Consider the following 25,329-nt stretch of genomic DNA (forward strand, 5'->3'; position numbering starts at 1 on the left):
TGTCCCCTTTCTCCTTTTTTATTCTCTATAATTATTGAACCACTAGCTACCAGTATTAGAAAAAGCTCTTTAATATCTCCTATTGACATGAATGGACAGGAACATCATATTTCGCTATATGCGGATGACATTCTTTTGTTCATTTCTCGTCCTCAAACATCAATTCCCCATCTTTTAACATTAATTAGTAACTTTGGAAAACTCTCTGGATTTTCTGTAAACTGGGACAAAAGCGAGATAATGCCAATTTCTGAGGAAGTTGATATAACATATATACAGTCCACTCCCTTTAAAAAGGCTTTTGAGGATTTTTCATATCTTGGTGTAACTGTGACAAAAGATCCTGAGGAGCTCTTACGGAAGAATTGGCACAACAAGATTGAGCAACTCAAGCAGGGTATACATTTCTGGAAGACTCTCCCTATTTCTCTAGCAGGAAAGATAAATGCAATTAAGATGATTGTACTGCCACGTTTCCTGCATCTCTTTCAGTCTATTCCATGTTTTATTCCCCAATCTTACTTTAAACAATTGGATTCAATTATTATACCTTTTATTTGGAACTACAAAGCCATTAGGATTTCCAAAAAACATCTATGTAAACCTAAAAATGCTGGAGGTTTTGCTTTACCGAACTTTAAAATGTATTATTGGGCGGCTCATCTGTCTATACTTGCTTGGTGGAGAAGAGGCCCCCCCTCTTCATCATATTGTTGCCCTGCGTGGTTATGTATAGAACGATCGCTTTGTAAAAAGACCTCCTTGCTGGCACTGCTCAACAGCCCCACCAAAGCCAAGAAGCCATACTACAGTAACAGCTTTGTAATTAATGGCACCATACGCATATGGGAACAGATAAGAATGCATATCAAGGCCCCAAATATATACATTGATACTCCAATTTGTGAGAATCACGCTTTTACACCTGGCCTGAACGATGTAGTTTTCTCTGCTTGGAAACAGAGGGGCATTAGTATCGTGAGTGATCTGTATACTGAAGGGAAGTTTGCCTCATTTACACAACTACAGACTATTTATAATATTTCTGCCTCAAGCTTTTTCAGATATTTACAGATAAGAGATTTTGTTAAGAAAAATGTACCAAAATTCGAAGTTCTGAACAAACATGATATTCTCGAGGCGATGAATAAATTTGACCCGGCCACACGAGGGGCAGTTTCCTTTTTTTATGGAATCCTTCATGAGAGAGCTCTGCTGAGTACGGAGGTTTATAAAAAGGCATGGGCAGATGAGTTGAATATGGGGTTGAGTGACGAGAGTTGGGAGGAATGTCTACGTAATGTACATAAATGTTCAGTTAACGTGAGACACAACCTTATACAATTCAAAATATTGCATAGACTTCACTATTCACAGGAGAAGCTACATAGATTTTACCCTGCTGTTTCACCCATGTGTAATCGATGCAAATCCATGATAGGTAGTCTTGCACACTCCTTCTGGTCATGCAGTAAACTTCATTCATACTGGAAAAGCATTTTTCACTGTTTTTCTGAGGCTTTTGGAAAAAGTCTGGTACCCAGCCCGCTCGTTGCGATTCTGGGAGCTACAAGTCTACTACCTTCTACCAACAAACACGAGAAGAAGGCTATTCAATTCGGGATGGTTATTGCGAAAAAACTGATTTTGCGTATGTGGAAAAAGGACTTTGTGCCGACGTTTGACTTGTGGCTGGGAGAAATGTCCAACACACTACATCTTGAGAGACTGAGGCTTTATAACGAAGATAGAGGAGAAGTATTCGACAAGACATGGGACCCTGTACTGAGATACCTTAAAGGGCAAGACCTACAAACTTAACGCTTCACTGTGCACAGATGTATATGAGTTTGCATATACTTCATTTTGTTATTTTATTTATTCATAGATGTTTCCCTTTTGTCATTAGCCTTATTGCCTAACTATGACCATGGACTGATACCTTAACTCTGGATGTGCTATGTTCTGTATGTTATATCTTTCTTTTCTATGTTCTTCTTCTCTCTTTGTTTCTCTATCTTTTGAAAAATAATAAACATATTTATAAAAAAAAAAAAAAGTACACAAAATTTTAAATATTGTGATTACCAGAGAAGTACTCATAAGGTTTGTGGAAATAAGTCATTCAGTATTAAAAAAAAATGATTAATCGACTAAAGGACTGATTACTCAACTAATTGTCTGAGTGGGCAGCCCTACATTGGATTATCCACATGCTACTAGAATATAAAAATGACTCTTACTTTAATGACATTTTACTGGAGTAGAAGTAAAGAAAATAAAAATGATAGACCTGTTCAATTAAAGAATGCATTAAAGCTACAAAACAATAGTGTGGTGTGATGTGTCCAGTGCCGTCGTATAGGGGGGAAAGGTGATGACAATTCTAAGGGCCCACAGCCCGCTAGGGCCCACACCAGGGGCGTTGCTAGACATAAAGCTCTACTGGGGCACAGGCCCCCTATTACTAAAATCACAAAAAACAGCGGTGCACCGGCTACGACATGCACACTGCAGTGCACGGACGTAATGTGCGCGCCGGACCCAGACCACAAGGTGCGTGCCTCAGCTTGTATTTTGGGTTAAACTGCGTTGGTTTGAGATTGTGGATGAAAAAAAAAAATCCATTCTTTTACCGTTATTATCAATATAAATTAATCCACTGCCAAATATAGTAGCTCGTTAAAACTCCAACGGGAGATTTTACTGGGGCACGGCAGATCAATACTGGGGCACGTGCCCCAGTAAAAAGTGTCTAGCGACGCCCATGGCCCACACACAGCCCCCAGTAGGTGGCAATGAATGGGTAGAGGGGCCCAAACCGATATTCTTTCAGGGGGCCCAGAATTCCTAGCAACTGCCCTGGATGTGTCACTCAGTTGAATTAACCAGAAAAAGAGGCTCAGAAAATTCTCCAAAAAAGAACTGACAAGAGGCAAACATAAAAAAGCTATGGCCACCAAGCAAGATGAGGCTCCATCAGTGCCACTTTCACAGAACCAACAGCAGAATAAAAGATCACAGAGGCAGACAACATCGAGCTGTGACAATAAAAGCCTCTCGGCAGCTGCAGCCACAAACCCACACTGAAGCAAAAATGACAGACTGCACAGTTTAAGTGGAAAATAGTGCCATGTTGTCTGACAAGCATCACAGTCAGTGTGGTGTTGTACTTACCTGTCTGAATGTCATTCTGGGACTCTTGTTCACCTGGAAGTCCTCCTCAGTCTGTCCCAGTATCACCTTAATGTAACCAGTCCACTCAACCTCTCTGGTCCCAGTATAAGATGGTCCCTCTGTGCTCCTCAAACTGTCCAGACATGTAGGTTGGCATGTTAGCAGTTAGCATGTTAGCCACACCCAGCATACACTTGTCAGTCACATGACATGAAGTGGGTTTGGGTTGTGTTTGATCAATTAAAGTAGATGCTCCTTTCTTTCACTCTATTCTCACACAGTTTATTAGGACTTTTTATAGGACTTCTTATTTGTTTTATTTGTTTTAAATTTTTCTCCAATGCTTCTAAGGTTTTATGTAAAGCACTTTGAATTGCCTTGTTGTTGAAAGGTGCTGTATACAAATACAATTGCCTTGCCTATCAAGCTGATAAAGCAATGTTCAGTATACTTTTCAAACTGTCAAAAAGAGCCCAGAACACACTGATTTCAATTTAAATAGTTGCAGAATGTTGACCTCACCGCCTCCCAATTATTCGCACGGTGTTCTTGCTCATTTGGTTCACGTTAGAGGTCATGCTGCTCCGAGATTTTGAACTCATGTAAAACTTTTAATAGCTAACTGCTGCCGGGGGCCGGCCTTCACAGGCTGTGATTGAACTGGAGCCGGGTGGGCGTGAGACACTCTGCTGAAGGTTACACAAGGCGGCGATGAGAGGGGAGTCCGCTGGGAGTGTAATTGGTGGGTTTTCTCGTTGAACACGTTTGATTAAAGGTGTGGAGGTGTCACGTAGATGTGAAACTCTCCGGCTAAAAGAAGAAAAAAAAGACAAACTGGACAGGTAATGAGTAAAAGTTTTATTAGCTTCTCTTTCGTGGCATGATTATGTTCCTGCGGGACATTTTGCAACGCTTCTCCTCACTCTTAATTATGCTTAAATAATCTCTAATACATGAACAATATTACAATCTGTCTAACATCAACACTGTAGCAAAATATCTCACATTAAAAACACACAACCACACAAACAATTGCGATTCTAAGGCGGAGTGGGGGGGGGGGGGGGGGTAAGCCGGGTCTCCCCATGAGAAGTGCCACTCTCCTAAAATACACTTGCAAAAATAATTTACATAAATAAATGTCATATTTTTTTATTAAGAGCGAATAGTAAAGTTTTGGTGAGTGCAACTTGTAAAATACTCGGTCAATGCTGCTCGGCAACTGAGATAGGCGCCGTGGTTATGCCTCTGGCGTTACCAATGTGTCGGGATGGCATGTCTACATACCCTCGTTACATGCATAGTGTCCCTTCAAAATAAACTTCCATCTGCAGAGGAAGTTGTCAATCCAACTGGTCTCTACTAAGTAGAGAAACATTGTCAACACACTGAAAATATGAGCAAAAAAGCCTCCAAATAATTCTAGGTTACTTATTAGATGCAAGTTAGAATCTTTAACACCGAGTCACAAGTGCAACAGTGAAATAATTACATTTTTCAGTCCTACTGTACACCTGCTAGTCTCTTACATTATTTCTGCATTCATGTCATTCAGGCATCGAGTCACACTTTGCATGTTGTCTTCATGAAACAATCATAATCATCCTCGCTGAAGGTACTTCAGTCACAATTCTTCCAGCCTTCCCTCCCGCAAAGCATTCATTTCTGTGACTGTTTCTTTGGTTCCTCAAGCTGCAGGAGCTCACCATATTCAGATAATTATTGTGATCAAAAACAGATGCTTGACACAGCCGTCACGCCTGGCCTTTTGACGACGGAGTTCGCCTGTGAATCTCATTGAGGACTGTGGTTTCTGGAGCAAACAATGGCAGAACAACAAACGGTCAAATTGTATAAAGAGGAAATTATATCAGACAGATCAGACATTTTAAATTGCAACCTGTAAACATACCACTGTTGTTGGTGCCGTCGCTGATGACGGAGAAGCTTCGGGAGGCGGTCTGCACTGAAGTGGTTGCTTTGACAACAGACCTTGGCCTGTTTTTGTAGCACTGGGTAGCCATGCAACTCCAATCTGCAGAAAAAGCGTTTAAGACCAACCATGTGTCTGTTTGTTAAATTAAAAATATGTTTTGTAATTTGTCAGAATGGTCATGTTCTCAAGGTAACATATTAACATCAGCATGAAAGCAGTTAATATTCATGAACGCTCCACTTATCTTTTTGCGTCTTGCTGGTGGGTAATCATTTTCTATATTATTTCACCCAGCTGTTCCTCTCTTTTCCCCCGTCCTCTGACGCTCACATTGCAACTCGCATCTCGGACTGTCTGGCTGACATCTCTGTCTGGACAACTGCACATCACCTCAAGCTTAACCTGAATAAAACCGAACTCCTCTTCATCCCAGGGAAAGACTGCCCTCGCATGGACCTGTCGGTCACTGTTGAGGGCATCACAGTATTTCCTTCCTCAACTGCGAGGAACCTGGGTGTAATCCTCGATGACCAACTATCCTGCACCCCCAACATCACTGCTGTGGCCCGATCCTGCAGATTTGCCCTCTACAACATCCGCAGGATTCGGACCCTCCTCACAAAGGATGCAACGCAACTCTTGGTCCAAGCACTGGTCATCTCCCGCCTTGACTACTGCAACTCTCTCCTGGCCGGACTCCCGGCCTATGCGATTAAACCATTGCAGCGTATCCAGAACGCTGCAGCACGCCTTATCTTCAATCTACCCAAATTCTCCCACGTGACCCCCCTCCTCCGTGACCTCCACTGGCTCCCTGTTGCAGCACGCATCCAATTCAAGACGATGACACTGGCCTTCAGGGCCATCAATGGAACGGCACCTGCCTACCTTCAAACACTGGTCAAACCTCATGCCCCGAAGCGAGCACTCCGCTCCTCTACTTCAGCTGGCAGGCTGGTACCACCATCGCTGAAATCAAACAAATGTAGCTCAGCAAAGTCCAGACTCTTCTCTGTTCTGGCGCCTCAGTGGTGGAACGAACTCCCGACCAATGTCAGGACAGCAGAGTCATTTGCCATCTTCCGAAAAAGGCTCAAGACTCACCTGTTCAGACTTCACCTCGACTCTACATAGCATGACCCACTAACACCCTCCCTCGACCCCCCCCCCCGCAAAAAAAAAAAAAAAAAAAAAAAAACTCGGATCGTAGCACTGTTACTCTTGAAGTACTACTTTACTCAGATGAGGACCTAACACTTGTTCTATTTTTAGCTCTTACTGCATCGGCAATGATACGTCGTGGTTTCTTTGTTTCCTTCTTTTGACAAATGTACTTATTGTAAGTCGCTTTGGACAAAAGCGTCTGCTAAATGACCTAAATGTAAATGTAAATTATGAAAATACATTTCCAATAATGCGAAGGATTCAGTGACCTAAGCTGCAGGCTACGATTTAAGCCCCATTTATTTAGCCTGTATTAATCAACATTTTTGCAAATTGGGACCATTATAATGTCAGACCGGATTAGCCGTTCTTGCTTGCAATGTACCCATGGATGTACAGACAATTATTACTGGATTGCTTTGACACTCTAGAAAACTAAAATATCAAGATTATCAGGCAAGTTCTGCATGTAAAATTAACGTCTTTATTCTTATTTATCTATAGATGTTCTTTCTAAATTGACATCGGAGATAATGATATCCGTGGAAAGTGTAAGTTAACACTACAAGGAATGCTATTTCTGACACAAATTTGGGCAATCAATGCAGCATCTTGTCTCATGTCTGCCCCTTGTCAAAGTTAGGAAACCCTTCCTGTCCAATCAGATTACACTGAAAAAAGTGTAACATGCAGTTGTTCATTCAAACTAATAACTGCCATTTAAAACAGGATAACATTTTTGATTTCATTGTGAAATATACGTCTAAAGGACCCAAAACAACGTTTTTGATTTCTCCCAAAACATTTTTTTTTTTCGTCATGACCGGCAGGTAATATTTTAGGTTTGAGTCGAATATGAATTGCACACTGCATAGTCAGAGCAGTGAAGTCCCTTATCTCTCGGCATGCTGACCAGATGCACCGTTTGACGTGGATATCGTTTACGTCCTGGGTAGATTTCGTCCAAAAATAAACATAAGTAGCAAAGCAGTTGCTGATAATGAAAGTTTTAGTATTTTGTGTGTGTGCAAAGAACAGCCCAATTTAAGCTGGCTAGCTAGCTTTGGTGGTGGCTAGCTAGCATTTACCAGTAATGCTATGACCATAAATAATACATTTATTTGTGACGCGCTTTTACAAGTATCAGGACCGTGAAAGAAAGGAAATATAGTCCGAGTGAAGCGCTGGAGACGTGAGCCGGTAACAACGGGAGCCTCTAGCGTTTTGTTAAACTGAGCAGGAGAGCCATTGTGGTGACCTGGTCAGCGGTGTATGCTAACCGCTACCCGAAGTTAGCATCGAGCTAGCTTACACTCGTACTGTATTTTATTTATTTTTTTAAGCAGTGCTGCTGTTACGGGATACATGCTAGCACTTGCTAATATCCGGGACAGCTAATTGGGCTAGTAGCCCTCCTACTCTGCGGCTGAGCTGTTATTTGCTGGAGAGAAAACACCGGCTATCTCGCTCTCCGCCCAGAAAGGTTTACTTCTTGGTTCTGTATTATATGGTCTTCACAGAGTAGTAATTGTTTATTTTATTTTATTTTGTATGCTTTCAGATCCACAAGGCTGCTCTCTTCAGTTCCCTGGCTGCAGCCTGTATCTTCATCCAACCTGCAGGTAATATATTGCATCTACACTGCACATCACCTTTTTAATCATTGCACAAATCACCCTGAATATTAGACCCTCACTAATTTATACATTTTCTTAGCAGCAAATGGACTACTGTATTTTTTTATCTCTGTTGATTGAGCCAACACAAATCAGTATCACCTGTAAGGGAATTCACTATTTCTTCCTTTGTTTTCTCAGTTATCGGATGTGGAAATGCAAAGACTGCCATCCCCATCCATGCATCCATGCAAATTGTCCCTGTTCGTCCAAGACATGGGATGATTGACAAACATCTGACTAGGAATCATCCTTCTCAGGACTCCACTCAAAAGGTCTCTTCAATCAAGTGCTACATTTGTGAAAACAATCCGTTTTCAACAGAGTAGGATTTTTTTCTAATAATGGTAAAGTTAATGAGATTAACTTTTATTAAGAAGTTCCAGATAAAAGAAGCTCCTTCTCCTGTTCTTTGATGAAACACTCCAGAGTAAAATAGCAAGAAACCACCAGGACCTTCTGATTCTGGATTCTTCTCCCCTGTCCACCTCTGTGTTGATATGTTGCATATGGTTCATATGTTAAATATTAATAAATACATTTAATGTAATCTGTTGGCCAAGTGTCTTTTTTATAGAGTTTATAAGGTGGGAAACAAATTATTTTTGAAGTCAAATAAAATGTGAAAAATATAGTTTGGATATATGTAAATTAATTAGTTCATTCAGTTAAAAGTGAATACATTAGGTTGGTTCAATTTCAATTTATTAGTTTGGTTCAATTACTAAAATGCTAAGAAAATAATTTGGATCAAGGAAAATAATTAAGGTTGAGTCAAATGCAGTATTATTGTTAACATCAAACTAAAATAATCAGTTCATAAGAAGTTACTCAATTTAGATTCTGTGAAGTCAAATATATTAGATGTGATATCTGGACATCATTTCTTTTTAGTTTGAGCAGGGTTATAATTTTTTCAGTGTAGGACAGGTGTAAAAAAAGAGGTGTCTACCTGAGTTCTCAGCCAATCGCAGCTTCCCGCAGCACAGATTAGTTCTCCACTGCCTGCGGACACTCTCCTTCACAGCACAGTGGAAAATAAAGACGAGGAATCCTGCACAGGATGAATGACATGGTAAAAAAAAGTATAGCTTTTGGGATATATTTGCATATTATGGGCTAATATGGATAAACCCATAGCCTATCAGTTTTAACACGTCATGTTTTTACAATGTGGACTTAAACCTGGTATAGCATACAAGGCTCACCTTGCAAAGAGTTGAATATGGTGAAAAGGTAAACAAAGGGGAAGTAGAGGGGTCCCCAGGCAAACAGGGCGAACCCCCAGGTGAAGCCCAGCAGGATGATGAGGCCAGTAATGCTGCGTAGATCCGTCATTAGTCCCCTGTTGGGAGGCTGGTTCTGGGGGTTCTGCTTCTTGATCCGGGACAGCTGGATCATGACGACGATGAAGACCAGCAGACAGAGAGCGAAGATCAGGAGGAAGTAGGCCACCACGCCCACGTAGAAGGCGATGTTATTACGCAGCCAACAGCTACAGGGGGGAACAATAAACACGGAGAATAGTTGAAAATACATAACGTTTTCATAGTGGATTTTGTTTGAATGCTTTGGCACCAAGCATAGTAAAGCTGATTGTTTGCCTCTCTCGCCCCCCAGTGGTCAAATGTATTTATTACAGGAATGATGAGGAGGGGGGAAAAAGAGGTCCAGATTAATTCTTGCATTTTTCAATTTCAATACATTAATGATAAGTTGATCTGTTGGAAAAAAACGTACTCCACCTCCTTCTAGGGCTCCGACTTCCATTTAAAACTAAGTCATTACTAACAATCATTCATGTATGTCAGAGGGAATGTCTTGTAGCTGATTAGAAAAATAAACAATCAAATAATGAACAAAAGAAAAAAAATCCAAACCCATTAAAACACAAATCTGTGTTTACAAAAGGCTATTAATATGTAGGCAAAACTTACAAGTCATCTGAAGTGCCATCTGTGTATTTTCCATATGTGACCAGACCATAGTTGTCACTGTCCACTGATATTATAACAATCACCACGAGAAGAGGAATGCCTGCAAAGATCAGGATGTTAAATCAGCAGAAGCATCTTAATACATCCGATAAAAACTCTATATTTAATAACTTTTCGACATTTAGAAGCTGAACTTTACCCACCCCAGCCTATCAGTGAGAACTTGAGCATGTATCTGCTGAGGTAGGGCGTGAACACCCGGACGATGCTCAGGTACATGTGCAGGGCCTCAAGCCCCGCCCAGGTGAATGATGTCAGCAGGAAGTAGTGCAGGAAGAAAGCGGTGCTGATGCACAGCCCGGTCGCTGGGTGGAGCGCCAGCCAGCCGTCCAGCAAGAAGACCAGGTTGAGGAGGAGGAGGGACAGGCAGAGCTGGACCAGGATCTTGGCAGGGATATCCCGCAGAAGTTTTCTGCATAGAAAGAGTTTGTTAGGATGTGGATTTGACATAAAACTCAAATTTAAGTAGTCTTGGTAAAGATTTAAAATCCTTACTCAAATGAAATATAGGTCAATAAGGTGAGAGCGAGGAAAATGGCAGAGATTCCGCAGCCGACATAGGTGATGAAAGTAAGAATTTGTGCTTGCTGGCGGTCAATCATTCCCTCTCTGGATATATCCTACACACACACACACACACACACACACACACACACACACACACACACACACACACACACACACACACAAATAAACAGAGAATACAGATCATACAGCATGCTGCACCATTTCTCACGTTAACCATGTAAAAGATAGATCATCTCTGTTGCCAGGCATTTCAGATGTTCATTTAATTCCCTCTGTAGGCTACATGTTGTGATTGGCAGCAAGTTATTGGCACGAACCATCAGAATTGCAAAAGACGTGAGATGGTTGCAGCTGCAGGTGGTTTCTTCCGGTGTGGCGTTGACAAGAAAGCAGCCGGCAGACCTCCAGCCTCCTCCAGCACCTGAACAAGAGAAGCACAACAAAAAGACAAATTAATGCCTGGAGAAAATTAATCAACTAACCCAATTTGATTTGACATGCATGCACTTACCATTCTGAGTGAAGTCCCAAAATGCGCAGGAGGCCGTGTAGTTTTTCTGTGAAAGTATTAGAAGAAAAAAAACATCACGGAGGTTGAGTGATCTTTCAACACTGATTTTCAAATATTTATTTGAGTTTATTTGGGGTAATTTAACAAAACCTTATATTTTGGTTCGAGGGAAACATATTTTCTACCAGATTTCGGTTGCAGTTTTAAAAATGTGGTTAACTCTGTGAATTGAAAATCTATAACGCAACAAAACGACTTGTTTAGGTTTTGTAAAAAAAAAGTGGTTTGGCTTCTTCCATGGACGTTGATCATTCATGTATTTGTCGAAAACAAACATAATCCAGGAGAAAATAAACACACCTTGAAATGTAATTGACAATGCAATTTCTTTGTCTGGGAACCCAACTTTAAGGCGACCAGGCTGGGCGTTTGATTTATCCGTGAATCTTTTCTGGATGAATGGGAAAAATAATGATTTTTATGTGTGTACACCCACATGAATGAGCTTGACGTTTCGGATGGTAAACTCAATGTTCTCTGTCAGGTTGCTTATTGACAGATTGGCCACACTGGCAGCCAGCACTGGACTGACAAGGGTCTGGTTACCTAATGCTGCATCCTGCAAAGAAAAAGAAAAAGACAAACAGGTCACAGCTGTTTCTTTTTCTACTGAACCATACTTGGCTTAAAATGAAAAACAAATAAATAACATTTGAAAAATGCTTCTTATGAATCACTAAATGCATCAATACATCTGTAAACAATCTGTTAGATGACAATGAGACGATGCTAAAGTACCTGGAACAGGTCTGACTTTGCGTAGTAGCTGAACTGGACCCTGTTTGCCTGCTTCTGCTGATCAAGACTGAGCCCCATGGTGAGGGAGGCGGGCAAGATCACAGATCCCAGAGAAGACCCTGACCTCTTGACCCGGGATCTACTGAGGGCATGGATCTGGACACAGAATAAGGTAAATGATTATTGAAAAAGTTTGGCACTTCCTGTTTTTGTAAGGTCTTTAAAGGTCACTTTATATCACAGTGGTTGCATTTGAAAACATTGCGGCCCATGCCAGAACCTCAACAACAAATTCTCTCCAATCACTGGCATGTAGTATAATATAATAACTATTCTGTTTTTGACTGTTCTTGAATGAGGCCCCTTGTGTCTCATGGAATGCAGTGAGACCAGATGGCTGAAATAAATCACACCTACCTGGATATTATTGGTGTTGAATATGTCAACGTATGTTACAGGAAAGTTGGTCCCATCGACCTCCTTAACTGCCAGAACCAGCGAGCCCGAAGAGAGGAGCTCTTTGTCACCAGTGACGACCAGCTTGAGACCCAGATCCTCCACCAGGTGAATAAGCCTGAACACAGCACAGAAGAAAAAGCAATTTAGAAAAATCGAATGTATGGAAATGTGTGTGTCCATGTTTGTGAGGGTTGTGTGGGTTGTACCTGTTAGCAGATGCAGATAGAGCCTGTGAATCGCCCTCCATCAGGTTGCTGATGACATTGACGGCCTTTTGTCCCATTGCCTGAGAGACAGTTGGGCCATCCAGAAGCTTCTCTAAGACCCCCACCACCTTTGCCACCTGCAACATTCATCAAGCCATAAAGTTTACTTCCACAAAAGTCATTGTTTTATGCTGACATTGTTTTTTTCTCTCTACTAGATAGCAGCTTCACCTGAGAGGAGTTAAGCTGAGACACATCCTTTGTTTGATTCAGGAGCTGGTTTGCTTGTTCCTCCTGGGCTTCTTGTTTCGTAGTCATCTCTGAGGTGGTTGTGGAGGAAGTTCCTGTACCTTGGCATGCAGTACAACAGGTTCTCAAGTCATACAAATCAATTATTCATATATGATGTGTGTGACTGGTCAAAAAACCTGCCCAATTTGACATTTACATCTGCAGCACACCTTTCTAGCCACATGAGAGAGCCTGAATGTTCTTATTGTTCTGATAAATATAGTCTACTTATAACATTGAATCTTATGTGAAAGTGGAGTTCTAATTGTTTAACTGATGAGAGGAAAAAAAACAATATACCAGGTTTTGTTGCGGATGTGTTGGTGAGCGTTGTGGTTTGGAGAGTTTCTGTCGAAGCAGTCAAGGAAACGAGAGGCGTAGTTGTATTAGCGATGGTTGGGGTTGAAGCTTCAAGGGACGTATTCGCTGCTGTAGTTGTCGTATTCACTCCAGGTACTCTGGTTGTCAGGTGGGTGGTGAAACTGCTCGCAGTTAAAGGTGTAACTGCAGTATCATTGTACTCTGCTGTGTGATTGGTTGAAGGTGTAACTGCAGTTTCATTGTACTCTGCTGTGTGATTGGTTGAAGGTGTAACTGCAGTTTCATTGTACTTGGTTGTGTGATTGGTTGAAGGTGTAAATGCAGTTTCATTGTACTCTACTGTGTGATTGGTTGAAGGCGTAACTGCAGTTTCATTGTACTTGGTTGTGTGATTGGTTGAAGGTGTAACTGCAGTATCATTGTACTCTGCTGTGTGATTGGTTGAAGGTGTAACTGCAGTTTCATTGTACTCTGCTGTGTGATTGGTTGAAGGTGTAACTGCAGTTTCATTGTACTCTGCTGTGTGATTGGTTGAAGGTGTAACTGCTGAATCATTGTACCCTGCTGTGTGATTGGATGAAGGTGTAACTGCAGTACCATTGTACTTGGTTGTGTGATTGGTTGAAGGTGTAACTGCAGTACCATTGTACTCTGCTGTGTGATTGGTTGAAGGTGTAACTGCAGTTTCATTGTACTCTGCTGTGTGATTGGTTGAAGGTGTAACTGCAGTTTCATTGTACTCTGCTGTGTGATTGGTTGAAGGTGTAACTGCCGTTTCATTGTACTCGGTTGTGCGATTGGTTGAAGGTGTAAAGGCCGTTTCATTGTACTCTGCTGTGTGATTGGTTGAAGGTGTAACTGCAGTACCATTGTACTTGGTTGTGTGATTGGTTGAAGGTGTAACTGCAGTATCATTGTACTCTGCTGTGTGATTGGTTGAAGGTGTAACTGCCGTTTCAATGTACTCGGTTGTGTGATTGGTTGAAGGTGTAAAGGCCGTTTCATTGTACTCTGCTGTGTGATTGGTTGAAGGTGTAACTGCAGTACCATTGTACTTGGTTGTGTGATTGGTTGAAGGTGTAAAGGCTGTTTCATCGTACTCTGCTGTGTGATTGGTTGAAGGTGTAACTGCTGAATCATTGTACCCTGCTGTGTGATTGGATGAAGGTGTAACTGCAGTACCATTGTACTTGGTTGTGTGATTGGTTGAAGGTGTAACTGCAGTACCATTGTACTCTGCTGTGTGATTGGTTGAAGGTGTAACTGCAGTACCATTGTACTTGGTTGTGTGATTGGTTGAAGGTGTAACTGCAGTATCATTGTACTCTGCTGTGTGATTGGTTGAAGGTGTAACTGCAGTTTCATTGTACTCTGCTGTGTGATTGGTTGAAGGTGTAACTGCAGTTTCATTGTACTTGGTTGTGTGATTGGTTGAAGGTGTAAATGCAGTTTCATTGTACTCTACTGTGTGATTGGTTGAAGGCGTAACTGCAGTTTCATTGTACTTGGTTGTGTGATTGGTTGAAGGTGTAACTGCAGTATCATTGTACTCTGCTGTGTGATTGGTTGAAGGTGTAACTGCAGTTTCATTGTACTCTGCTGTGTGATTAGTTGAAGGTGTAACTGCTGAATCATTGTACCCTGCTGTGTGATTGGTTGAAGGTGTAACTGCAGTTTCATTGTACTCTGCTGTGTGATTGGTTGAAGGTGTAACTGCAGTTTCATTGTACTCTGCTGTGTGATTGGTTGAAGGTGTAACTGCTGAATCATTGTACCCTGCTGTGTGATTGGATGAAGGTGTAACTGCAGTTTCATTGTACTCTGCTGTGTGATTGGTTGAAGGTGTAACTGCTGAATCATTGTACCCTGCTGTGTGATTGGATGAAGGTGTAACTGCAGTACCATTGTACTTGGTTGTGTGATTGGTTGAAGGTGTAACTGCAGTACCATTGTACTCTGCTGTGTGATTGGTTGAAGGTGTAACTGCAGTTTCATCGTACTCTGCTGTGTGATTGGTTGAAGGTCTATCTGCAGTTTCATTGTACTTGGTTGTGTGATTGGTTGAAGGTGTAAATGCAGTTTCATTGTACTCTACTGTGTGATTGGTTGAAGGCGTAACTGCAGTTTCATTGTACTTGGTTGTGTGATTGGTTGAAGGTGTAACTGCAGTTTCATTGTACTCTGCTGTGTGATTGGTTGAAGGTGTAACTGCTGAATCATTGTACCCTGCTGTGTGATTGGATGAAGGTGTAACTGCAGTACCATTGTACTTGGTTGTGTGATTGGTTGAAGGTGTAACTGCAGTACCATTGTACTCTGCTGTGTGATTGGTTGAAGGTGTAACTGCAGTACCATTGAACTTGGTTGTGTGATTGGTTGAAGGTGTAACTGCAGTATCATTGTACTCTGCTGTGTGATTGGTTGAAGGTGTAACTGCCGTTTCATTGTACTCGGTTGTGCGATTGGTTGAAGGTGTAAAGGCCGTTTCATTGTACTCTGCTGTGTGATTGGTTGAAGGTGTAACTGCAGTACCATTGTACTTGGTTGTGTGATTGGTTGAAGGTGTAACTGCAGTATCATTGTACTCTGCTGTGTGATTGGTTGAAGGTGTAACTGCCGTTTCATTGTACTCTGCTGTGTGATTGGTTGAAGGTGTAAAGGCCGTTTCATTGTACTCTGCTGTGTGATTGGTTGAAGGTGTAACTGCAGTACCATTGTACTTGGTTGTGTGATTGGTTGAAGGTGTAAAGGCTGTTTCATCGTACTCTGCTGTGTGATTGGTTGAAGGTGTAACTGCTGAATCATTGTACCCTGCTGTGTGATTGGATGAAGGTGTAACTGCAGTACCATTGTACTTGGTTGTGTGATTGGTTGAAGGTGTAACTGCAGTACCATTGTACTCTGCTGTGTGATTGGTTGAAGGTGTAACTGCAGTACCATTGTACTTGGTTGTGTGATTGGTTGAAGGTGTAACTGCAGTACCATTGTACTTGGTTGTGTGATTGGTTGAAGGTGTAACTGCAGTACCATTGTACTCTGCTGTGTGATTGGTTGAAGGTGTAACTGCAGTACCATTGTACTTGGTTGTGTGATTGGTTGAAGGTGTAACTGCAGTACCATTGTACTCTGCTGTGTGATTGGTTGAAGGTGTAACTGCAGTACCATTGTACTTGGTTGTGTGATTGGTTGAAGGTGTAACTGCAGTACCATTGTACTTGGTTGTGTGATTGGTTGAAGGTGTAACTGCAGTACCATTGTACTCTGCTGTGTGATTGGTTGAAGGTGTAACTGCAGTACCATTGTACTTGGTTGTGTGATTGGTTGAAGGTGTAACTGCAGTATCATTGTACTCTGCTGTGTGATTGGTTGAAGGTGTAACTGCCGTTTCATTGAACTCGGTTGTGCGATTGGTTGAAGGTGTAAAGGCCGTTTCATTGTACTCTGCTGTGTGATTGGTTGAAGGTGTAACTGCAGTACCATTGTACTTGGTTGTGTGATTGGTTGAAGGTGTAACTGCAGTATCATTGTACTCTGCTGTGTGATTGGTTGAAGGTGTAACTGCCGTTTCATTGTACTCGGTTGTGTGATTGGTTGAAGGTGTAAAGGCCGTTTCATTGTACTCTGCTGTGTGATTGGTTGAAGGTGTAACTGCAGTACCATTGTACTTGGTTGTGTGATTGGTTGAAGGTGTAAAGGCTGTTTCATCGTACTCTGCTGTGTGATTGGTTGAAGGTGTAACTGCTGAATCATTGTACCCTGCTGTGTGATTGGATGAAGGTGTAACTGCAGTACCATTGTACTTGGTTGTGTGATTGGTTGAAGGTGTAACTGCAGTACCATTGTACTCTGCTGTGTGATTGGTTGAAGGTGTAACTGCAGTACCATTGTACTTGGTTGTGTGATTGGTTGAAGGTGTAACTGCAGTATCATTGTACTCTGCTGTGTGATTGGTTGAAGGTGTAACTGCCGTTTCATTGTACTCGGTTGTGCGATTGGTTGAAGGTGTAAAGGCCGTTTCATTGTACTCTGCTGTGTGATTGGTTGAAGGTGTAACTGCAGTACCATTGTACTTGGTTGTGTGATTGGTTGAAGGTGTGACTGCAGTATCATTGTACTCTGCTGTGTGATTGGTTGAAGGTGTAACTGCCGTTTCATTGTACTCGGTTGTGTGATTGGTTGAAGGTGTAAAGGCCGTTTCATTGTACTCTGCTGTGTGATTGGTTGAAGGTGTAACTGCCGTTTCATTGTACTTGGTTGTGTGATTGGTTGAAGGTGTAAAGGCTGTTTCATCGTACTCTGCTGTGTGATTGGTTGAAGGTGTAAAGGCTGTTTCATTGTACTCTGCTGTGTGATTGGTTGAAGGTGTAACTGATGTATCATTGTACTCTGCTGTGTGATTGGTTGAAGGTGTAACTGCAGTTGTCATGTTCGTTTGTTCAGTAATGGTGGTCACAGATGATGTTGAGGCTTCAGGAGTTGTAGTGATGTTGCTGTTGGTCGGATCAGAAGACTGCTTGTTGTTATTATTATCGTTGCGATGCTCCAGGTTGCAGCTGGCATTCAAAGGTACGACATGCCTTTTGACTGCTTTACTAAAAAAGAGCACATAGCAAAATATTGTATGAAGTGAATACTTTATTCATTTTCTTATATGAGGCCAAATATTAGAGATGCTCAATGAAGAAAGGACAGTCTTCTCACGTCGTATTTGGATAGAAATTAATCGTTTCTGTATGGTCAGTCGATGTGTCTGTGTTCAGCTAGTTGAGGATGGTTCTAGACAGTCTAACAAGCTAGTGGTTGAGTTCAGTTTACTATCTCCACCAGGAAGATCATGCGATCGGTAGTGTGTGTGTGCATCTCTGTTGTCGCACACATTTCTATTCGTATCCATCTGTTGTTGAATGCAAACTAGTAGTCATTTTCTTTTATGATTTACATTTTCCCTCCAGTCTGGCATCTATAAATAGTATAAACATCCTCACACACATCCTTTGTTCCTTTTGTGCCCAACATGCATGACTGTAAACCCACCAACAGACATTTATTTACCATTTAGGCGGTGTTCGGTCAAGGTCAACCGAAGTCAGTTTGAATGTCCGACATTGGTCAGCAGTAGTATGACAACACTTCACTGAAGAGACACAGAGCATATTAATAATACATTTAGAAAAATAATACATTTACAAAAGATGTTTTTATATAATATCGTATAATTGCACTCAGATAATGGGAGGCCAACTAGGACGACCAACAAAGGTGACCGTGCGATACAACACAGATCTACTCAGTCAAGCAGATCAACCTTCTCTAGTGCGACAAACTTTGGAGCTCAGTGCCAAGTTATATAAGAGAGCGCTGCAGCCTGACTGATTCAAATTCAAGATGGCATCATGGCTAAAATCAGCCATGATGAAAGTAAACATTTAACGTGCCTTAATACTGTGGAATTTGTGCCTAAATGTGCTGCTGCTTGTTGATTGCTGATGTGCTGTTTTGTAATTTGTGTGTTAAACTACAGTTTTAAATTTCTTAATAAAGATGTTATTCTCTGTTTCTTGCCCAGAGACTACAGATGTAAATTAGCTTATAGCTAACACTGGTACACTTTATAATCTGTGTACTGTCCCTGTCAAATTAATTTAATTTTATATATATATACATACATAATATACATATTTGTTTGTTATGCCACTGTTCCTGTCATTGACTTGTTGAATAAGTTTATTCAAGGAGCAACCATTGACAGGTCCATTCATCTTCAGTATCACAATTATGTCACATGCAAAGAAATCCAAATGTTTATGTGTTTTTCTGCTATCGTACTTCTGTTTGTGAGAGCCAGTTGTTGTTTTTTTATCTTGATAGTGACAACATTTATCGAAACAGAAGCACACTCTTCATTTTCATAAATGGCAGTGCACCACAATATCTGAAATACGGGTGCCATTTTGCATATTTGCAAAATACTGCATGTGTAAGTGTCTTTGTATTTGTAACTGGGTTTGACTTAAAGGCACATTACATGGTCCAGATGTAAACCAGAATATTAATTGCAAACATAAACTAATTCGAACTTTTAATGTTTTTTTTTTTTGCTGCTGCAGTTTCTTTACACCGCTGAACGCTCATTTTAATTATGATCAGTTGAGAAACACACTTATAACTCATAATTTAAAATGATATATGTCGTGTATATGCTCAAAAGATGACTAAACTGGTCTTTAAACACAGAATCTGTGACCATCACTAGGCACACAGGTGAATTGACTGATTGAAAAGTTTGCACCAACTCACTGCAGCTCACCTTTCACTTCCATCTTTTTGTTTCCTTGGTGTACAACGTACTGCGGTTTACACATCGAGGTGGTGGAGCTGAACGTCAACCGCACATCGCAGCTTGGTTGAATGAAAACAAAGTATTCACACCACTGTCAGGAGGTGAAAACTGAAGCACACGTAGATGTGAACACAAAATATTTTGCTGTTACCTTTTGACGCTTCGTACCTTGCCGTTCTTATGTACTTTCTGAAAGGAGACAGAGGAAAGTTGGAGTTGTGTGTCCTGCCTCATAGGAGACGTATTATTTTATTAAAGTGAAATGATTGTGGCTTGCTTCTGGGACAGACTGACCTGAATGTCAATGTGACAGGAATATGTTTCCCCATCAACAGTGTCATTACAATAAAATGCGTTGAACCTCTGGAGTGAAAGATGGAGAAACAGAGGTCGATGCTTAGTGGGAGGAGATGGGCGGTAAAGACACGTAGAGGATTAAGACAGTGACAAATGTTTTGCAGTGTTCGCATCAGAACACATCGGCATGAAAAGAACTTTGTAGAAAGCGGCGCCCTTTTTATACACAGTTTCTTCATTTTACTGGAGAATGTATAACTATTTGACTCTGTGCCTTTTGCTATTTTCCCAATGTATACAGTATACGGTATAATGTAACAGAAATACAAGACGTTAGAAGTTAGAAAATAAAATAAGAAATAAAGTGTCAAGTGTTCTATAAGTTGTACACAAATACAAATATAAAGAATGTCTGTGTCTGAGCGATTAAGCCACCATGTGTTGACTTCTTGTGATTATCATTCTGAGGAGTTTTTTTGTATATAAAAAAAAAAGAGTTGGTGCTGGCTGCGTTTTGATTTCAGCTACTCAGCACATGGAAGTCATCGTCGGCTATGCTTCTTCCTTGAGTACAAAGTCTGACGAAGCCAAAGAAAATATCTCAACTTTGAATAGGCGGCTGTTGAATTACAGCACAACCTGTATTAAGCTCAACACCGGCGGTAATGTAGGCCAAGATTTGTAATGAGACAGTTCAGAGCAGCAACAGACTGTTACTGCTCTGCTGTTACTGCTCTGCTCTGGGATTCTGAGTAACTTCAGTTACTCAGAATCTCAGACTGAACTGACGATGCTATGAACATGTCATGTCATATAGTCGCTGTACAGTGAAGTGGAGCCTTTTCCATATTTGCGGTGAAAATAGAATTAATAATTTAAAACCTTTATTATTTTTCTTGGCAGAAATGGACTTCCATGGTGGTGAGGTGTCTTAGCTTTAACAATGAAGTAAGCCGTGACTGAGCTAAAAAAAAAAATGCAATTCAATGACGTGCTCTGACTCAATTTGTAAGAGAAAAAATGACACAAATCTGTTGTTTCATTTGTAGTACAGAGTGAAAACACAGTGCGTTACACGGTGAAGGAGTGGGAACTTAGAGGTACAGGAAAAACCCCAACAAAGTCAATCTCACCAAATCGAAATTTCCACCTGTATTATCCTGGGATATCGAAAAGGAAGCACCTGCAGAAAGACATTCAGTTGTAAGGCCACAAATATGTTAAAATAAAACACTAGGATTTGATAAAAGTTAGATGTGTCTTACTTACAACTGGAACAGAATTGGCTGTTGTCACACTCTTCTTGCGGGGACCCTAAAAGAATAAAGGTAACATATTTTTAAAAGTATTTTTTCTTCTTTACAAAAGTCTTCATATCAGACAGGAATAAGGCACAAAACTTCAAAAACATTTTTAATTATACTTATTTCTGCTACCTTTTGTTGCTTATAGACACTACAATGTTTTTGATACAAATCAAGGCCAAAAAAAAAAATGCAAGGCAAAATTGAAAGAACTAACATTACTTTATTACCATAGCCTTTCAAAATGATGGAAACAACTCTAAAAATTAGACCTTTTCATAATTTGATTACATAACGTGATTCAGCATATAGCGTTTTATGGCACCAATCAGCATCTCTCAACTGTGACCTTGGTCAAATCAACAGGTGCTGATGTTGTAGTTGAAGGCACTTCTAGCGAGATAAAGAGGGATTTAAAGTCATAATGAGAAGGAAGCAGAGATAATTAAAGGTAATATTTCATTGGATATTTTTGTCTTGCTCACCAGGTGAAGATGAAAGTCCCCGTCCAGGAGTTTTGTCTGTTGAAACAGGGAATGTAAATTGTTTTATCTCTGTACTTCGGCGACATGTGTTGTACTTCCACTTTCAAATCTATCTATCTTTCTCTATCTTGTTTTTTCATCTCTAACTATAGTGACCATTTTGGCTATGACTTCACAAATATCAAATAGAACACCAAATAAACATTTTGAAAAATTGCGTTTTGTAACATGTTTTATTTGAAATGCACTTATAGGTCTTGAATTCACAAAAACTTTAAACTGTTTTAATGTCCTCTGAGTACTTCTCTCTCTTCTCTAAATACAGCACATACAAATACACATGTTCACTCGGACAAATACACACAACATGCAAGTTTCATGAATACACACCAGTAGTCATGATTTTATCCTCACCTTTTTTATTATGTGCATGGCGTCTCAACCGTCTGTGGTCTACAAGACAGACATGCAATGTTCAACATCCAACATGCTCTAACAACCATGCAAAATAGAACCCCACAAGAATGTTAGACATGAAGACGTTTCAAAATGTGAAGATTTGGGAATAAGATGCATGCTTAAGGACTTCCATGTGACAAGATATAAACAAGCCATGCCACGGTATGTTTTAGCCAGAATTATAAAAAGATTACGCTTCATTCTGTTATAGATGCAGTCAATCAGGAAAGTAATTCATGCACAAAATCCCAGCTTGAACAGCATCTACGCGTAGGATTAGATCATAGAAAGCTTATGTCTGTCTCACCGCACATAAGGTTGGGGTCCCTCTGGCTGGCCCTGGGACTGGTCACGCCCCAGAACCGAGCATTCCAGCCGATCACAGTGCCGTCCTCACAGAGGCCGTGGTCGCCCACGTCCGCCCACATGCGGAACATGTACAACTCTACTTCTCCGAGCGCAGCTCCTGGGGGTTTGTCTGTCGGACGGCAGCCCAGCCACAGGGAGCCCTGGGGGGGGATGGCCTGAGCGATGACCCTCCTCTCTGCCACTATTTCCCCATTGACCTGAAACATCGTAATAAGGAGAGTCAAAAGTTTCACTCCTGCAACTGCTGGGCCCCCACTGCCACCAAATCTGTTCTAGCTCATTGGTTCAGGACAACTCAGGTTTTAGTGTCATAGTTTTGGCCAACCAAATTCAACCGGTTATATTAAGATTGCATTCAACAAGTTAATTGCTAAGTTCAAGTTGGCAAGAAACGAGTTGCACTCAGACAGTCATACAGGATTTAAATGAACACCAGGTTACTCAAATGTATTTAATAAAGAGTAAAACTATTATTTTTTTTTACATACTCCCTCCACCACTGAGCATCCTAATACACTGCAAGCGTTACCTCCAGGCTGAAGGAGTTGTGTGGTACATCCCTCCTTAGACACACCCTATGCCAGTGTGTTGGGGCCAGCCGGATAGGAAATCTGTGTCGGACCTTTAGCAGCCACCCATACAGCGCTTCATCATCGCCTTCCAGACCTAGCTCAGGTCTTGGTGCGTGGACCGAGCTGTAAGAAAAGGCCACCCAGGCTCCGGGGATGACCACACGGATGTCGACACACAAAGTCATCTGAAGGAGCAGCGGCATGGCGGCCCTCTCCTGCAGGGTCCAGTGGTCCTCACAGCCTTTTAATACCGCTTTAGTTTCTCCCAGGAAATAGCCATCCACTGGAACGGGTAAAAGAAATGGAGATCCAGAGCTTTAATTGCATTGCAGTGCTGTGTTGGAAGCACCTTCAGCTGGCCATTAGCTTTCAGCTCTGCTTTGGCCTCCACCATCTCCTGAGGGAAATATCTGGCTCTTTTGCAGCTAACTGCTCCATTATATTCACCAGCTAGTCACTATATATTAAGATAAAAGATTATTTCGAAAGAGATATTTCACTGTGGGTTCATTAATACGATTACACCGTTCACATCACACCTTGCCATTTGATCCATTGTTAATATAAAACATACTGATGATTCATGCCCCTTTAAAGAAAAGGGTTGAGTCAAGCCATTGGTGTTAGTGAGCGTACTTTAACTTTAAGCTTCAAAAGAGCTATTTACAGAAAATGTACAATGCTAAGCTAATAACCAATAAATTTGAATTACAAACAGATCAATGATTAGTTTGACTAATTTGCTAAATTAAGAGTCGAGATCTGATAAAACAGCAGTAGCAGATCATGCGCTGTGCACTCATTTGTTTATTGGTTTATATTGTTGCCATCTATGAGCCATACCCTTGGTAAACGTATACCAATTAGCATTGTCATTGTGAGTATGCCGATGTTCGCATTTAGATCAAAGCGGATCAAAGATCAAAGTGTAGACTCATATTACTTTGATTACCGTTTTGTGGATGTTAAATACCTCTTGTAGTTTAGTCAGTGGTTTTGGTCAAAGCTAAACGTGCTAATTAAAGACAAAACTATTGCATCTGGAAAGAACCGCCGACAGAAAGTGTGCCATCTCAAGTTAAAAGCCTCTCCATGTGTAAAAGAAAATCCGACTGGGTGGAGACATGAGATGATGACATGGCAAAGAAATAAAGACACACCCACAAAGCACGGTAAAAGAAACCGGGCTTCCGAGACAGGTGGAGTGGGTTGCCGACGTCGCTGCAGACCCCTGATGCTCTAAGGCCAGTCAGAGGGCGAAGGTCAGAGTTCCCTTGAGGTGATCCTCCGACACCACCGCCCCGACCTGCCGAGGTGTCTTTGTCAGGCCGATGGTATTTAACTGAAAACTGCTTTTAATAATAAACTCTTGAAACTGTCAAGCTCTGATAATCGATACCCAAATTAAAGCAAAGCCCATTCAAAGCGTCCGTATACATTGTTATGTAACAAAGTAGTGCAAGACATGCCCACAAATTTGAACTTAATTGAAGTGAGGTAACTATTTACATCTCATGCAGATGGTTATAAGTAAAAAAATATTTCTTTCTTTCTTTGAACTTACCATTTGGCAGAGTGGCTACCAACGGTAAAAGCCAGATGACAAGAAGGAAATGATGCGTCCATCTCCACCATCCTGAAAAGCAAAGGCCCTGCATCCTCCTGAAAACACAAACGAACATACAATCACAATGAGAGATCTTGTGGTTTGATTTTGGTTGCATTTGCCTTTGTGCTGTTGTTTTGGCTACTCCTCTATCTATGATTCATAGATATCACAAATATGAAAATTGCATCTCAAGCTTTGTGAACAAGAACAAAAACGTTGCATATTCCTGAAATTGTCCCACCTTTTGTGCAGCCTGTGGGTCCAGATGTGGATATGATCACAGCATATTGTTTGAGTCGTGGGATTGCGCCGAAATGTTCCTTTGCAGCTGGTAAACTAAAACGATCTAATATTATTCCTGGCATTGTCTACACTCACGGATTGACTGCAGGGCAGGTGTGGACACAGCATATAGGGTTGCATCTCACCGCGTTCACACCTTCGGATGTAGGTTAATGGTGCTTGTGGTGTTTTTAGGATGTTAATGAACTGCACCTCACTTTAAGCTTGAAATGAAGATCATACAGTATCCCACACTACAGGAAGTTCTTTGTTACATGGTGCAAAAGATGCAAATTAAGAGAACCAGAAGGGAGAAAATACTGTCATTTTTGTCTTTGTTTCAATGCAAAAAGATGTAATATGTCACAGTCATCCATAAAACAGATGTATTACTACTGACAATTATCACCAAAAACTAAACTAGTTGCTTATTTACAAAGCCAGTGGACAGAAAGCAACATGGTCAATCATTTAACGCTACATTGTCAACTTTGATTGATGTTTCGTGCTGGAAAGGTATCGAAACTTGTGGGCTAGAAAACAAAAAA

General features: G+C 41.1%; 1 protein-coding gene across 1 annotated transcript; it reads right to left on the minus strand.

Moving 5' to 3' along the window:
- Window positions 1-4,020: 4,020 nt before the first annotated feature.
- Window positions 4,021-25,290, minus strand: LOC311029078 (adhesion G-protein coupled receptor G2-like). The gene is made up of 27 exons (XM_084034000.1): window positions 24,741-25,290; window positions 24,455-24,552; window positions 22,848-23,173; window positions 22,257-22,515; window positions 21,881-21,943; window positions 21,491-21,526; window positions 20,971-21,015; window positions 20,835-20,884; window positions 19,699-19,767; window positions 19,556-19,593; window positions 19,372-19,463; window positions 18,117-18,198; window positions 13,044-13,225; window positions 12,684-12,802; window positions 12,453-12,589; window positions 12,205-12,361; window positions 11,788-11,943; window positions 11,486-11,608; window positions 10,990-11,035; window positions 10,796-10,899; window positions 10,446-10,570; window positions 10,094-10,362; window positions 9,891-9,990; window positions 9,162-9,448; window positions 8,906-9,007; window positions 5,090-5,212; window positions 4,021-4,990 (listed from the first exon to the last, which is right to left on the minus strand). Exons 2-27 carry the CDS (start codon window positions 24,546-24,548, stop codon window positions 4,932-4,934), a joined length of 3,243 nt encoding a protein of 1,080 aa, XP_083890126.1. The 5' UTR covers window positions 24,549-24,552; window positions 24,741-25,290; the 3' UTR covers window positions 4,021-4,931.
- Between the last annotated feature and the right edge of the window lie 39 nt (window positions 25,291-25,329).

This window comes from Eutrigla gurnardus, assembly GCF_963514095.1.
Source record: "Eutrigla gurnardus genome assembly, chromosome: 18".
NCBI lineage: Eukaryota > Metazoa > Chordata > Actinopteri > Perciformes > Triglidae > Eutrigla > Eutrigla gurnardus.

Excerpts from the sequence above, each read along its gene's own strand:
- LOC311029078 (XM_084034000.1), bottom strand. The coding sequence starts at position 24,548 with ATGCAGGGCCTTTGCTTTTCAGGATGGTGGAGATGGACGCATCATTTC. Across the intron at positions 19,768-20,834 it reads CAGGTGGAAATTTCGATTTG|AGGTTCAACGCATTTTATTG; the intron begins GTGAGATTGACT and ends CTTTCACTCCAG. Across the intron at positions 13,226-18,116 it reads GACCGAACACCGCCTAAATG|TTTCACCACCCACCTGACAA; the intron begins GTAAATAAATGT and ends AACTGCGAGCAG.